Source organism: Chanodichthys erythropterus, chromosome 13 (genome assembly GCF_024489055.1).
Source record: "Chanodichthys erythropterus isolate Z2021 chromosome 13, ASM2448905v1, whole genome shotgun sequence".
Lineage (NCBI taxonomy): Eukaryota > Metazoa > Chordata > Actinopteri > Cypriniformes > Xenocyprididae > Chanodichthys > Chanodichthys erythropterus.
In genome coordinates, this window is record NC_090233.1 from 10756878 (window position 1) to 10773245 (window position 16368).

Below are 16368 nucleotides of genomic sequence, written 5' to 3' on the forward strand. Positions count from 1 at the left end.
GTTCACGGGCCGTTCCCAAAAGATCTGGGTTCATCAAAATGAAGATCAACTAAAAATGAGAAATCAATATTGTCAACTCAGCCCTGGAGTCCACACAACTGACATTTACCTGTTGTAGCTTATCCACGTTGTGCGCATTAAATAGATGTGAACACAGTCAAAATGCGCCATCGGAGAAGCGCTAATTAAAAGTCACTGTTTTGGTCAATTTTGGTAAATCGAACATCAATTTTCTAATTTTTGGTGCATCACTAATTAAGAGACTACAACTGCATTAAACAGAGACAAATGTGAGGAAGTAAAATCAGTTAAGCAAAAAAATTGAAGGGATGGCTGAAAGAACCTTGAAGAAAGGATGACATTTGATGTCCTCGGCTCCTCTGGGACCAGAGCCCAATCTCTTATGAGGGTCTTTCACAAGTAACTTTCGCAGGAGGTCCTGAGCCAAGGGCCCAATGATGGAGGGGAATGGAGGCTCACAGCGCAGGATGCGTCTGCCAGGGACAGAAAGCAACTTTAATTCTGGGAAATATGAGATGTATTCATAACAGTTGTTGGGAGTTTAAACACTGTGGGAGTACTCTGAGTATCTGGACGTGTGGAGAAAATCATTAGAGGTTGGCCTGTGTACGGGCGAGACTCACTTGGACACCTCACTCTGGGAATTCCTCTCTCCTTCCAGAGTGAACGGAGATGCTCCCGTCAACAGCTCAAACATCAGAATCCCCAAACTCCACCAATCCACTGCCTACAGACAGATAAGGAAGGAATTATTACCACTATTATAAATGTCATCAATCATAATTTGGAGAATCTCTGGAAAGCCTGCAAGTAAGACGGTAAATGTTTCTCACAGGGGCTAGTCAGTGATTTAACTGCAGTCTGCATCCAGATTTTCTTTGTTTTTCCTCACACCATCCACGTAAAAATTCCTGGCCGAATTACTTAATGTTTTTGACAAACAAAGCTTGTGTGGTAATTTTGCCATCTGAATCCACATCTCTGAGTTTACGAGAAGGGATAAATCCATAAAGCACTCTACGGTAACTGCTGCGTTTTGTGGTAATGTGCACGTATTTTAAATATGGACACTTATTACAGAAATGCTGGAAACTGTTTACAAGAATATGATGTCACTGACCCACTACAGTGAGTGGGAGCTGTTAGAAAGAAAAGAGAACCAAAATCTCTCTACAAACAGACCATTATTACAGTATCCGATATTTTGGTAACACTTTACTTTGATGGTCCCCTTTAGACGTTTTGTTGACTAAAAGTAACATTGAACCTTCATTTCAACTAACTCTCAGTAGAGAGACTGACAGTATTAGTAGACTGTCAGCTTAATATCTGCTAATATGTGATGCTCCACCAACAGACATTCTACTGACTATAAGCAACTTTGCAAGTACATCAAATTATTCTACTAACCCTATCTGTGCGGTAATACTTAACTAATTCTTAGTTAGTTGCCATTTAGGTGCAACAATATTTATAATCAATATAATACCTTAAAGGGTTAGTTCATCCAAAAATGAAAATTCTGTCATTTAATTACTTAGCCCTTCGTTAATCTTTGGAACACAAATTAAGATATTTTTGTTGAAATCCAATGGCTCCGTGAGGCCTGCATAGGGAGCAATGATATTTCCTCTCCCAAGATCCATTAATGTACTAAAAAAATATTTAAATCAGTTCATGTGAGTACAGTGGTTCAATATTAATATTATAAAGCGACCAGAATATTTTCAAAACACTGCTTCAGGAAGCTTCGGAGCGTTATGAATCAGCGTGTCGAATCAGCTGTTCGGAGCGCCAATGTCACATGATTTCAGCAGTTTGGCGGTTTGACACACGATCTGAATCATGATTCGATACGCTGATTCATTTATGCTCCGAAGCTTCCTGAAGCAGTTTTGAAATCGGCCATCACTAAATAAGTCGTTATTTTGTTTTTTTTGGTGCACCAAAAATATTCTTGTCGCTTTATAATATTAATATTGAACCACTGTACTCACATGAACTGATTTAAATATGTTTTTAGTACATTAATGGATCTTGAGAGAGGAAACGTCATTGCTGGCTATGGAGGCCTCACTGAGCCATCGTATTTCAACAAAAATATCTTAATTTGTGTTCTGAAGATTAACGACGGTCTTATGGGTGTGGAACGACATTAGGGTGAGTAATTAATGACAGAAATTTTGGGTGAACTAACCCTTTAAGGGGACCATCAAAATAATGTGTAACCAATAATTTTTTAAATAGTTATTATATACATTTTTATAATTTAGGGATTGCACAACTAATCATTTTACAAGTTGAAAAAGTAGCAAATGTTTACCTTGTTGAAATAAGAGATTGCATTAACATATCTGCTAATTTCCACATTTTTAAAATGACAAATGTTTTACAGACATTACCATGAGAAACAATTACTGTCCAAACAGGGCTAAAAACATGCCATATTTTTGTCATATTCTTGACCAAAATCAAAAGTATAAATGTATATTTTGCACTTTGCAAGAAATTTAAGACCATTAAGACAAATTATTTAAAAAAAACAAAAAAAATCTTGATTTCAATGTGTATATTTTTATAATTTAACAATAAAAATACATTCTTCTATCACAGCTTAATGTATAAAGGCAAAATATGATTAAAACATTTGCAGGTAATTTCAGTAATGAGAATCATATTTGTAAATAATAGCTGTTTCCATTTTTGTTAATTGCAGCAACTTCTATATTTTTTTTTTTTTTTTTTTTTTTTTTTTTTTACAGATACTTTGTGCCGATAACCCAGAAAGTGACCATTTTATTCTCTTGAAGACATGGAATGGAAGCGGTTCTTTATTCACAAATGTTTTATTCGATATTCCAATTTTGCTGATAAGTTAATTTCGTACCTTTGGATGGAAACATAGTGAATGAGCAAAACAACTCAAAAAGCCAAAAACAAACTGGTTACATTACTAATATTTTATTTAGAAAAGTACTTAATTATCAAAATACTTAATTTCACCAAACAAAACACAATTTTCTTTGTGCAATTATTTCTCTTTTTTCCTTTCGATTCGAAATAGGAAATGCTTAGTCAAATATGATTAGTCAAATAATTTTCTCTGCTCTCACCTTGCCATGGCCAGCTTTCCCTCTGATAATCTCTGGTGCCATGTACTCTATAGTGCCACAGAATGAGTACGTCCTCTCTTTCTACATGAAAAAAGCATATCAGCATGACAACGGTGCACTGGATTACAACACAACATGGATACAACGAGAAAAAATATATACTATTATTCATTAGTTTTCATTTTCCCACCTCCTCTTCCAGAAACTCCTTACTCAGTCCAAAGTCTGTCAAAACCACATGACCATCACTGTCCAATAAGATGTTCTCCAGCTTAATGTCCCGATACACAATGCCAAGCTGGAAACACAAAACCAAATAAGGTTTTTAGATCTGTTGACACTCTTCATAAAAACCACACCATAATCTCTAAAAATTGATAAAATATTGTTGCTAATTATAACTGATTATGTTTCTCCCAAACAATGATTACAAGTTACAAATACAAAATAATATCGAACAGTATTAATCATATTTAATTAGTTGCATAAGTGAATTTAACTTCACTAACTTACATATCTGTAAGTGTGTATCTACTATTTATCAATGAAAAAGTGAACAGATGATACTACAGTAGCTAAAAGTACCTTGTGCAGGTGCTCCAGGGCCAGAATAATTTCCCCCACATAGATCCTCACCTCATCCTCAGAGAAATGATCTCTCTGATACAGGTGCGTAAACATCTCTCCTCCACTCACATAGTCTTCCGAAACAAACACACACTCACAAAATTTTCCAAAAAACAATTTACTAAATGACAAATAGCTAGAAACTAGAGGTGGGTGGTATGAAGAGGTGTCTTACATCATTGGGGATGAGTAATTTTACATCACAGTAACAGTAGAGTGTTTCCCATACATTAACTAGACAGCGGTGGCCCGCCACATTCTAATTTGTCCCACTACACTCTCAAAATTAAATAAAAATTAGGCCTGTCTCAATATTTAAATAACCGATTAATAATAATTGCGCTCTTTTATATGGCAAAAAATGGGAGTCATAGAGCAAAAGAAATAGACTACAACCAATTAAGTTTTTGTGTACTATATTCAAAGTCATCTGAAGCCATTCCATGGCTTCATGTGAGGGACAGAAAAATATGTGCATCGTTAAATTTAAGTTCAAGGAAACTCTTCTTCTCGCGTCGTGTTCGGTAACGACAGTCAGCACGGTAAAACTCTCCAATATGATATATTCCCATTATAATACTTGATATGTAAATAAAGGACTGTGGATTTGCATAAAATGACTATCTTGCTGGAGTTTATTGCTGTTTCTGAACAATGTCATCATATTGGCTACAGGGTGTCTGTTAGATCGCACAACACAAGGACTATGAATTGGCGTCACACGCACGATAACTGGAATTTAAAAGTGAGAAGAAACATATGATCAATAAACTGTTAGTTGTAGATATACACAGGGATTCTCTTTGTGCCGTGAACTTTCAATGCGAGCAAATGCTGCTGAATGAGCTTAACTAAGTTTATCTTTTGCACAAAAATATAAATTCTGTTGCAATACTACATTCATTCATTCACTACATTTTATTGCAGAAGGCAATGATAACATCAGCATATAAAAAAAAACAATAGGACAAATATAATTAAAGATGCAAATGAAATAAACCGCTTTAAATTTTCCAGGTACAGTAGGTATACCTAAAAGCAGCTTTCAAATAAGAAATGGAATAATCAAATGCACAGTATGAATAAAACGCATGCTGGTTCTACCGATTCTTATATTAGGCTGCTGTCACTTTAAGAACTACAGTAATGCATGGATCCAATATATAGTGATACACATACACAATTTCTTTCATTCACTTAAGACAAAATCAACTGTTTATGTGAACCTTGTGTGTTTTAAACTCTTTAAATGCAATAAAACGGTAAAGATAATTTAGTTTAGTACACGCACTGTAACAGCTAGCTTTCTGTGTATGCACTTTAGCTGTGTGCGCTCGGAAAAGCATTTTAAACTGGCAAGGTGTGTAGCTGCGTCACAGTTTGAAAACGGTTGAAATTACAGTAAACAAGTGTAAGTTGTGAACAAAAAAGATCTGCCAGAAGCAGCAGCCATGATGAACAGCCGATTTGTAAGGCATCTGATGACCAAACTACATTGGAATTCGCAAAAAAAGTGAGCCTGGAATAATTTGAAAACATTTTTAGCGAAACCATACCGTTAGCAGAAAGCGAACCGTACCCAGACCACCTCCTGAGATGGTCTTGGTTTGGTTCGCTTTAAAGGGCTCCGAGATCATTTGGAGTGTTCACATATGGGACAAAAACCACGCAAACTGCGCTCAGACCCCATAAAAGGACCAAGCGTGAAAACACCGCGAGTGCAACCAAATTCAGACCACCTCCTTTAGGTAGTCTCGAGTGGTGTGCACCCGGGTCCACATTACCAATTTTTCATGCGAACCATGCCCCATTCAAAACTAAACTGCCAGTGTGAAAACGCCCTAAGATGATTCATAAAATGTGAACAATAAATCTAGCGTCAGTGGAAACACACCTTCAAATTTTATAAGACCTGGAACTGGATGAGTTACATTTAAAGTAGTGCTGTCAAATCGATTTATCAGTCAAATTGCATATTAATGCAGGGTAATGTTTTTTCGATAACACAGTCCTGTGCTTACCTAGTATGAGATGCAGTTTGGTTTGCGTCTGAAAGGCGTAATGGAGGGTGACCAGAAAGGGTGACTGGCGAATGTGTTCCAGCACCTGTCGCTCTGTTCTAGTGTGCTCAGCAGTCTTTGCCTTCTGAACAATAGCTGCTTTCTTCAGAACCTACAGGGGGAAAGATCAGAAAATAATTTCACAATAAGAACGAGATGAATAACATTTGAACCAGTGTTATTATTTGAGGGTCCGTTTACACAACAACATTTTAAAAACGTAAAAAGGTTTTGGGGGCCTGAAAATGCAAATTTTGAAAATGGTTTTAAAAGTGTACGTTTTTGAAAATGATACCGTTATTGTCTCAGTGTAATCTACAAAACGTGAGTTTGTAAAACTGTGACCTCATGCTTATTGCGAGTTCGGTCTATAGGAGCGTAGTGTTTTTTTACAGAGTGAAATCGCCATCTACTGGACTGGCAGCAGAATACAGCGTTTTTAAGTTTTCGCAGATCCGTGTGAACGGGGATCATTTTGACAACGTTGTCCACCTGCACAAAAAGTTAACTCTTCTGTTTTTAGCATGGTTGTCATGTAAACGTACCCTTAGTATAACTGATATAGTATTATATTTTTTGTTAATATTTTTAATTTGATTTTTGTATATAATTTTTATTTTAATTTTAGTTAAATGTTAAGTAATTTTCCTGTTTTTTTGTCATTTTTATTAGCTGTAATTTTTAAGTTTAGTTGTTAGTTTTAGTTGTTTTATTATTTCAACAAACAAAAATGAGAAATGTTACCTATGCAACTATTAATGAATTAAGTAATAAAATTAAAGAAGTAAAGTAACAATAAATACGGTTTTTTATATTTTATTTTATTTCAGTTCATGTTTATTTCAAAGAATAAAAATGTTTTGTATGGTTTTAGTTCATGATATTAACCCTGTGAAGAACACAACTGAAAAATAGTGATTTCATCAAAATCTGCTGTGACAGTCAACAGATGAGAGCTGTATAATCTAACATAATGGCCAATAATGTTTTAGTAGAGTATTTATTTCTATGATGTTTGAATTATTTAAAGATCACTGTATTTTTAAAAAGAATGCCCCTTAATAAAAAAATATACCTATTGAGCACATTATAACTCTAACATTATAATGCATATTTTTGTTTGTTTTTACTATCTGAAGGACAGGAAAAAAGTCATGTGTGATAATAGAGAGTACAAACCTTCATGGCGTAGAGTTTGTCTTTATCATGTCCACTGATTTTTCTGACCAGGAATACTTTCCCGTATGCTGATAAAGAGAAGGAAAAGCAAAGATGTAGCTATTTAAAGGGATATCTCAACCACTGTGTATTAAGCAAAACCTATGCTTTTGAGTAATTTCTGCACTCAAACCACTCAAACAAACATTTGAAATGCCCCACAGTGTTTACACTTCATGCCAGTCTGGTTTAATTACAGTTGCACCTGTCAATTAGACTGTGATAGAAAAATATATTACGAATTATACAAATACTACTTAAATGCTTCCTGTAATTCCTATGTTGTTAATAAGCTAGCAGATGCACAAGGTGTTTGGGCGTATGCTAGGTCTGATTACGGGTCTGGAGTCTCTGGTTGATTATTACCCTGAATGACTGGAAAGAAGTATTTGGCTCATTTGCAGTAAAAAGATGGGGGAGATAAAACTGAATTTAAACAATTTTGTCTGAGTATAAACATTCCCAATGACCTTTACTGGATGGACAAACCAGTTACGGGACAGGACAGTACAGTGCAGCGCTCTCACCTCCGGTGCCAAGCACTTTGAGAAGTTCAAAGTTCTCCATGCCAACTTTCTCAGTGTATCCTGTGAGGTTTGCTGGGAAGAGACAAACAGCGAATTTACACAACAAATCTTGCTAAACCTTTTAAATCCCCCCACACACATATCAAACACATTTGAATAAATGTTATACAATGTTCATGCAGTGATATAAACATTTGACCGATTCCAAAAGTAATATTTACTTATGATGATAGTATTCCTTTTCAGGCATGGTTGCTTTTAGAAGTTTTTTCGTTAAAAAAACAAAAATAAAAACAGAGCTAGAATAGAGTGCAACAGTCTGGTTCCAGAAGTAAAAACTCCACTCATTTTCTCCATGGGGAAATTGATTTTTAACAATAACTTTAATAAACCTTTAAAGACAGCTTTACTGCGAGCTACGAGGCTGTTAATTGATATTATTTACTTCTGTTGAAGCCATCAACCTGAATTATTTCAACTTAGTTTTAAAATAATCGTGCTTCATAGTGGAATTCATGGTGAAAAACTACATTACCCATGATGCTGTACAGAAAATTCCACCAATCAGAGTTGAAACAAGAAAAAACATGTCAAAATATCTCTTTAGCCCCACCCATTTCCATGCAACACTAATATTATATATAAATATAAAATATATAAAATAATATTTTTATTCTGATGATGCTTTTTGCAATGCTTCATGGGATTGTAGTTTTGTCCGATTTTCAAATACTTCTTTTCTTCCAATCAAAGTTAGAACTTGTTATGATTCACATCGTAACTGGTTGGTTTGGTTCATGACTTATAATGTTTTAACAAAGACTATTTTGAAATCCCAATGGGAGGAATGTATGGAAAAGATACTTCCGGAACGAACGCGCTGAAAAAGTGGGCGGGTACGGTTGCACTGTATTGCAAGGAAATAAGGAAAATCAGGTAATAAAATGTCCAAAATCCAACATTAGTGACATTAGAAAAGATGGACAACACTTTAATATTTTACTTTTAAAAACTGGAACAGAAAAAGAACAGTTAGAACTGGAAAAAATAATCTGATACTGACAATTAAAAACAGTACTGACCTATTCAAAACAATTATAAAGGATTAGTTCACTCAAAAAATATAATTCTGTCATTAATTTCTCACCCTCATGTCGTTCCAAAAACAAATGAAGATATTTTTAATGAAATCTGAGAGTGTTCTGTCCCTCCATTCACAGACTACGCAACTACCACTTTCAAGCCCCAGAAAGGTAGTAAAGACATCATTAAAGTAATCCATGGGACTCCAGTCATTAAACTTCAATTTTATGAAGTGATGCGAGTGCTTTGTTTGCACAAAAAAAACAATTTATCACTTCATTTACGAAATATTAACCTCCAACACACTTTCATGTAACAAAGTCCAACATCATGTGTTGGAGGTTAATATTTTGTAAATAAAGTGGTAAATTATTGTGTCGCTTCATAAAATTTGAGGTTGAACCACTGAAGTCACATGAATTAAGTTAAAGGGTTAGTTCACCCAAAAATGAAAATAATGTCATTTATTACTCATCCTCATGCCGTTCCACACCCGTAAGAGCTTTGTTCATCTTCGGAACACAAATTAAGATATTTTTGATGAAATCTGATGGCTCAGTGAGGCCTGCATAGCCAGCAATGACATTTCCTCTCTCAAGATCCATTAATGTACTAAAAACATATTTAAATCAGTTCATGTGAGTACAGTGGTTCAATATTAATATTATAAAGCGACCAGAATATTTTTGGTGCGCCAAAAAAAAATAAAAAATAACTTATTTAGTGATGGCGATTTCAAAACACTGCTTCAGGAAGCTTCGGAGCGTTATGAATCAGCGTTATGAATCAGTGGTTCGGAGCGCCAAAGTCACGTGATTTCAGCAGTCTGGCGGATTGAAAGCTCCGAAGCTTCATGAAGCAGTGTTTTGAAATCAGTCATCACTATATAAGTCGTTATTTAGTTTTTTGGCGCACCAAAAATATTCTCGTCACTTTATAATATTAATATTGAACCACTGTACTCACATGAACTGATTTAAATATGTTTTTAGTACATAAATGGATCTTGAGAGAGGAAATGTCATTGCTGGCTATGCAGGCCTCACTGAGCCATCGGATTTCAACAAAAATATCTTAATTTGTGTTCCGAAGATGAACAAAGGTCTTATGGGTGTGGAACGGCATGAGGGTGAGTAATAAATTACATTTTTTCATTTTTGGGTGAACTAACCCTTTAGCACAACATCAGTTTTTACACCCATTACAGTTTTACACTGATTAAACTGTATCCAAAATTACAATGTTTCTGAAGTACTATTTAAATTCCATGGTACTTCAATAGGATATTGATTCAATGCCAAGATATTACCACAGTTCTTATATAAAAAATATATAAAAATAAAAAAAAACACACAAAACACTATTTTAGGGTAATAAATACAGAGAAATAATAGGCACACACACAAAAAACAAAAATCTTTACAATGGTTTTAGGAAATGCTTATTATATTAAATGGAATCGTTGGAGATTCATGCAAATATCATAACATATGAATGAGGTTATCAGTAAACACCATGCAACCACCACTTCTTGTAAAACACAGAAGGTTAAATCAGTCAAGTCTCGTGAGTGAGGATGAATCACCTACCATTAGTGATCTCGAGTTTAACAGTGCAAACTTTACGGGTTTCTCGGTCGGAGTCCTCGCCACTGCCACTACTATCCCCTGACATGATGCCTCTGACTTCTACAGTATTTGATCAGTAAAGTGACTTTGACAGCCCGCTCTTCCAATGCACAAACATCTATATTATTTACAGCAAAAGTCGACGGATTTATGTTAAAAAGCGAAACTTTGCAATTTATGACAGTGTGAATGACATATTTTTGTTTTTGTTATTATCTCAGCTCACAAATCCCTTTGACATCCTGCCGTGAACACTAATCTTCATGCACGACCTAAATATTAATCTCCACTTTTGATAGGCGCGTAAACGGCCATATACTATATTCAAAACAAGGCGACGATACACGGTATTTACAACACTTGAGCCGCAGTTAATTGATTATTTTGTGGGCCATAAATGGCTGTTATTTCCGTATTTCCAACTTCGACACAACTGTCGTGAGGTCGTCTGCAACCGCAGTGAAGATCGAGTCCATCAAGTGCGAGTGCTCACATTTCAACTGAGCTCGTTATCGCTGTTTTACCTTAAACACACATCAAAAAAGCGATATTTGCTCCGCTAACGAGTTATACCCTGATAGCGTACGTGCTAACCATGACAGATCACGTTAAAATGTCCTTAACAGCGGATTCGGTAAGGCTGAACGGGCGGATTTAAGTCCTTTGCACCTTCCTTTCGAGTGCAGTTATGCCTGACTCGCGTGAAAATAAGCGTTTGTTGTGGAAAGATAAAATTAATTGAAGGATAAATGCATGGAAGAAAGTGTAGTAAGGATCATTTCAGCTACGGAAGCCGAAGTAGTGCTGTACGATTCGCGAACCAATTGTTGTATTGATCCGGTTCTTTTTATTGATTTGGTCGAACCGATTCACTTCTTAATTCACTCGAATTGTGAACTTGACCGTGTTCATTTAGTTTAAAAATGTGTGAGATGCAATGGAAACATCAAAAGAGATCCGCTGAATTTATTTCGCTACAAAAACATAGAAGGGAACACTTCTGAGCGATGATTCGAACGAATTGATTAATCCCTTTCCGAACTGGTTCATTTAAATGAGCCGTTCGAACGAACCGATTCGCTGAAACGATTCTGACTTTTCGACGGCAAGTGCCGCTATTGGAATCAGTTTCAGAGATGTGGTTGGGTGGGTTGGTTCTCTGTGTAGGTGGCGAAAGAGAAAAGCTGGTGCAATCCAACTTGCCAACTCCCGTGCTAAAGGACAGCCTCTCCCACTAACGACAACAGGGCTTTTATCTTGCACACCCTTTTTTGTATCTCTAATGTTTAATTCTAGCTATGTCATGTGTAAGGTCGATTTTGAGTCATTTAGATTACATTTAGTTTAGATTAAGCTTGTTATTGCTGACAGACGAGAGAGGTTTACAAAAATGCTTAATACTTATAACACTAGGTATATTGACACACTATATGGGGTAAGTTGTCACAAAGGACACTTCAAAACTATCTAAACAATTCTTTAAATATATTATAGGCTATTTGAAAAACATTACCACATGAATAAAGTACATTTTAAAATATATCAAACTGTAATAGCTAATACTGTATAACTGTTTTAAACTATTTTGATCAAATGCTCGCAGCCAGTGTTGGGTAAGTTACTCTAAAAAAAGTAATTACTAGCTACTAATTACATCTTCACACAGCGAATTAGATTACTGTACTAATTACTCACATTATTAATTATTTTCCAAGTCCAATATCAACCTTGACCAGTTGAACAATATAAGGACAGACATGAAACTGTCCTTGTCCTTTTGATTCTTTCAAATAAACAATATATAATTGCATACATTATTCTAGAACTGTGAAGTGTGTAAAAGAAGGTTACATTAAAAACATACATTGTAATATTAAAATTTGATGTTAATCCACTGTTGTTATATATAGAATACAGTATTTAATGCAATTACATCAGAAGTAACTGTAGTTAAAGCGATAGTTCACCCAAAAATGAAAATTATCCCATGATTTACTGACTCTCAAGCCATCAGGCAGACTATTTTCTTTCAGACGAACACAATCGGAGATATATTTAAAAATCCATCCTTGCTCATCCTTGCTCTTCCAAGCTTTCTAATAGTGAATAATGAAGTAGTGAATGGGGCTCAAGATTTTGAAGCCCAAAAAAATGCCTCCATCCATCATAAAAGTAATCCATATACGGCTCCAGTGGGTTAATAAAGGCCTTCTGGAGAGAAACGAAGGGTTTTTGTGAGAAAAATATGGCCTTGGTGAGCATAAGAGACTCTTTTAAAAAACATTTAAAAAATCTTAATTATTCCAAACTTGTAGCCATATACAAGTTTTAGAATACAAGTATAACTTATATTGTATATATATATATTATTCCAAACTTGTAGTTATATATTATGACCACCTTCCTAATATTGTGTTGGTCCGCCTTTTGCTGCCAAAACAGCCCTGACCCGTCAAGGCATGGACTCCTCTAGACCCCTGAATGTGTGTCTGACACCAAGATGTTAGCAGCAGATCCTTTAAGTCCTGTAAATTGTGAGGTGGAGCCTCCATGGATAGGACTTGTTTGTTTAGCACATCCCATAGATGCTCGATTGGATTGAGATCTAGGGAATTTGAAGGCCTGCCCGGTTGCATAAAGCACCTTAAGTGTAATTTTCCCTTAAGATCGCCCTTATGTTTCCCTTAAACTTAAGGGTGTTGCAGAAAATAACCGTTAAGTGTTACTTAAGGGTTTCTTTAGGCGAAACGTCATAAACCCTTAAGAATTTCCCTTAAGTATATATTTTTCACTTAAGTAATGCGTAAGTGTTGCATAAAGCCCCTTAACCTTCATTTCCCTAAGTATATCGTAAGGTTCGTAAAACTTCACCTTAAGTGTTACACAGAGTGAGCAGGTTCAATCCAAGTCGTATAACGTGCCACGATCGGCCGCTTTATATGATAGACAAATTGTACTTTAGCGGTTTATTCACATAAACATTGATGAAATATAACATCTTATAACATATCTTATATGGTAAACGGAAGCGCAAACGTGCGTGCATCACACGCAAAAACAACCCTCATTGGTTCTTGCGCGCACATTTGAGCTTCCGACACAGCCGTAATCATATGGATGTCTTTCAATAAATGGACATAAATGATGAGAGAATATTAAAAATATCTTTATTTGTTGTCCAAAGATGAATGAAAGTCTTATGGGTTTGGAACGACATGAGGGCGTCAGGGTGAGTGAATGACGGCAGAAATCTCAATTTTGAGTAAACAATCAATTTGAGTTTCTCGTCTCTTTCATATTTGGTTTTCTTTTTTGTTTTCCTTATCCATATTATGTTGTTTTCTGTGAAAACTTACCACGATACGTATTAACAAATAACGTGTCCATGGCAACAGTAGAATTTTTTAACGGCAAAACCTGGGATGCTGTCGTTAAACACTTAACGGTTTCCCTTACCTAAGAGAACAGTTTAAGAGATTATATGCAACACCCTTAAGTCATTCCCTTAGTTAAGGGGAAATCACGCCTTAAGTGTCATACTTAAGGGAAAAACTTAAGGTGCTTTATGCAACCGGGCAACACCTCAAACTCGTTGTTGTGCTCCTCAAACCATTCCTGAACCATTTTTGCTTTTTACAAAGTAACATCCACATGGATGGCAGGACCCAAGGTTTCCCAGCAGAACATTGCCCAAAGCATCACACTGCCTCCGCCAGCTTGCCTTCTTCCCATAGTACATCCTGGTGCCATGTGTTCCCCAGGTAACCCAGCCATCCACGTGATGTGAAAGAAAGCGTGATTCATCAGACCAGGCCACCTTCTTCCATTGCTCCGTGGTTCAGTTCTGATGCTCACGTGTCACTGTTGGCTCTTTCGGCGGTGGACAGGGGTCAGCATGGGCACCCTGACTGATCTGCAGCTATGCAGCTCCATACACAACATACTGATGCACTGTGTATTCTGACTCCTTTCTATCAGAACCAGCATTAACTTCTTGAGCAATTTGAGCTACAGTAGCTCATCTGTTGGATCGGACCACACGGGCCAGCCTTCGCTCCCCACATGCATCAGTGAGCCTCGGCCGCCCATGACCGGGAACACCCCACAAGAGCTGCAGTTTTGGAGATGCTCTGATCCAGTCGTCTAGCCATCACAATTTGGTCCTTGTCAAACTCACTCAAATCCTTACGCTTGCACATTTTTCCTGCTTCTAACACATCAACTTTGAGGACAAAATGTTCACTTGCTGCCTAATATATCCAACCAATAACAGGTGCCGTAATGAATCCGTGTTATTCACTTCACCTCATATATACTACAAGTTGTAGTTGAGTATGAATGGATGAATGACGTGAATAAAAAATCTTAATTATTCCAAACTTACAGAAATACATATATATATATATATATATATATATATATATATAGTATACAAGTTGTAGTAGAGCATTTGACATGAATTTGGACACTCATCTTCTCTCCTGCTGTTAGTTATAATCGGATGCAATGCGTGTGAGTGCTGGTGCAGCAGTTTGTGTATTAACAGATTAGGGCAGGTTAAAGGATAAAGGACACAGACGCAGACACACTGGGCTTTCACTGTATATGCTGCCATCAACCATCATCCTTCATTATCCTGTCCTGCCTCTGACATACTTATGAGAAAGTGGGTGCAAATCTACCTGGCTCATGTGATCGCGCAGATCTTTCATGTGCGTAAATGTGCACCTGTATGTGTAGAAGTTTGAAAGAATGAATCAATAAAATGACAGAATCATGGGGTATGCATCTATTTCAACAAAATATCACTAAACAGCAAAACTGTTCAAAATGTCAGATTTTATTAGAGCTGACAGACTTCTGTAGAGTTCTGCGAGTGCAGTACAGTGTCATAGCAGAGCTTTGAGCATCATCTACACCATCTTTAACACTTACAATGCATTTTATTCCATGCTGAATGCAAAACCAAAAAATTACTTAATGACAAGTATGTATGTTTACAACATGCAATTAACACTGAATGAAAAGAAAATATAAAATTGTGGCTTCAGATTTGTAATAACTTATTTCACATGTGATTATATATATTTTTAATTAAACATTTTCAGCATCAAATAATTTCCTTATCCACATTGCAAGCGAAAATACCACGCAGTCAAAACAGAACATACTGATTAATCAGCAATGTGGAGATTTTCAAGTGGTGCTCCTCCTCCTCTCTGAATGTAATGGGTGGAGCTTGACCTCTGTGGACCTATTGGGTGGAGTTATATTTAGCAATAAGATTATGGGTGTGGTTGGACCGTCTAGCTTCACCCATTGGCTCTGCAGTGAGCTTCCTCTCAAGATGAAATTTCACTGTGGGCAGGGCTAACCAGTGTGAAGCCAAAGAAATAGAAACCAAGTAACAATTTGTTCTATCATTTATCAAGGTTGTGGCTGATTAGAACAAAATCTTTGTTTTGGAGGAGAAAACTTATCATGTTATGGGTAGTACACAGTGTAAGATTATTAGAAGGAGTTTACCCTTGTGAAAAAGAAGTACTTTTAGCATATTTTTACTTATCAATGAAATAATATAAGAATTTATTTAAGTGCAAGTAGAATTTAATGTTTTCAGATATTTAATTTCATGTTATTTACAATTAAATGAAAATGTATTTTAGTTTAAATTTATATTAAAAGTGATTAGATGAACTTAAGAGTGCTTTTTTCACCCACGTAAGTAGGACTTAAGTACATATTTATATGTAATTTAATAATTACTTCTGTTGTTGTGCTGTCGAAAGTGAACTAAAATATGCTTTAATGTCATTTCTATTGAAATGTGTATGTCATGTATTTAGATATATTTGTAATTACACATTTCTTATGATGAAGTTGCAATTTAGTACATTTAAAAATATTAAATTTAAATGTAATATCGAATAACACATCAAAATAAGTGTACTTCTTTAAAGCACAAAAAAAATTAAAGTAACATTTTAATTTGACAAATATAACATGTGTACTGAAAAGTGTACTCTCTTTAAGTACACTTAAATGGCCTTTTATTTAATAAATATTATATTACCTGCAAGTACACTTTAAA

The 16368-nt window shown here is 35.7% G+C and overlaps 1 protein-coding gene across 2 annotated transcripts in view; it reads right to left on the reverse strand.

The window, feature by feature from the left end:
- The window catches only part of rps6ka4 (ribosomal protein S6 kinase, polypeptide 4), a 31773-nt gene extending 20717 nt beyond the window's left edge, over window positions 1-11056 (reverse strand). For both annotated transcript variants that reach the window (XM_067405760.1, XM_067405761.1), the window contains exons 1-9: window positions 10239-11056; window positions 7567-7638; window positions 7001-7068; window positions 5783-5933; window positions 3720-3835; window positions 3325-3432; window positions 3135-3215; window positions 645-748; window positions 344-494 (exon numbers count right to left, since the gene is read on the reverse strand). In XM_067405760.1, coding sequence (XP_067261861.1) covers window positions 344-494; window positions 645-748; window positions 3135-3215; window positions 3325-3432; window positions 3720-3835; window positions 5783-5933; window positions 7001-7068; window positions 7567-7638; window positions 10239-10323 — 936 coding nt within the window. In that variant the 5' untranslated portion in view covers window positions 10324-11056. The remainder of the gene's footprint in view (window positions 1-343; window positions 495-644; window positions 749-3134; window positions 3216-3324; window positions 3433-3719; window positions 3836-5782; window positions 5934-7000; window positions 7069-7566; window positions 7639-10238) is intronic.
- Between the last annotated feature and the right edge of the window lie 5312 nt (window positions 11057-16368).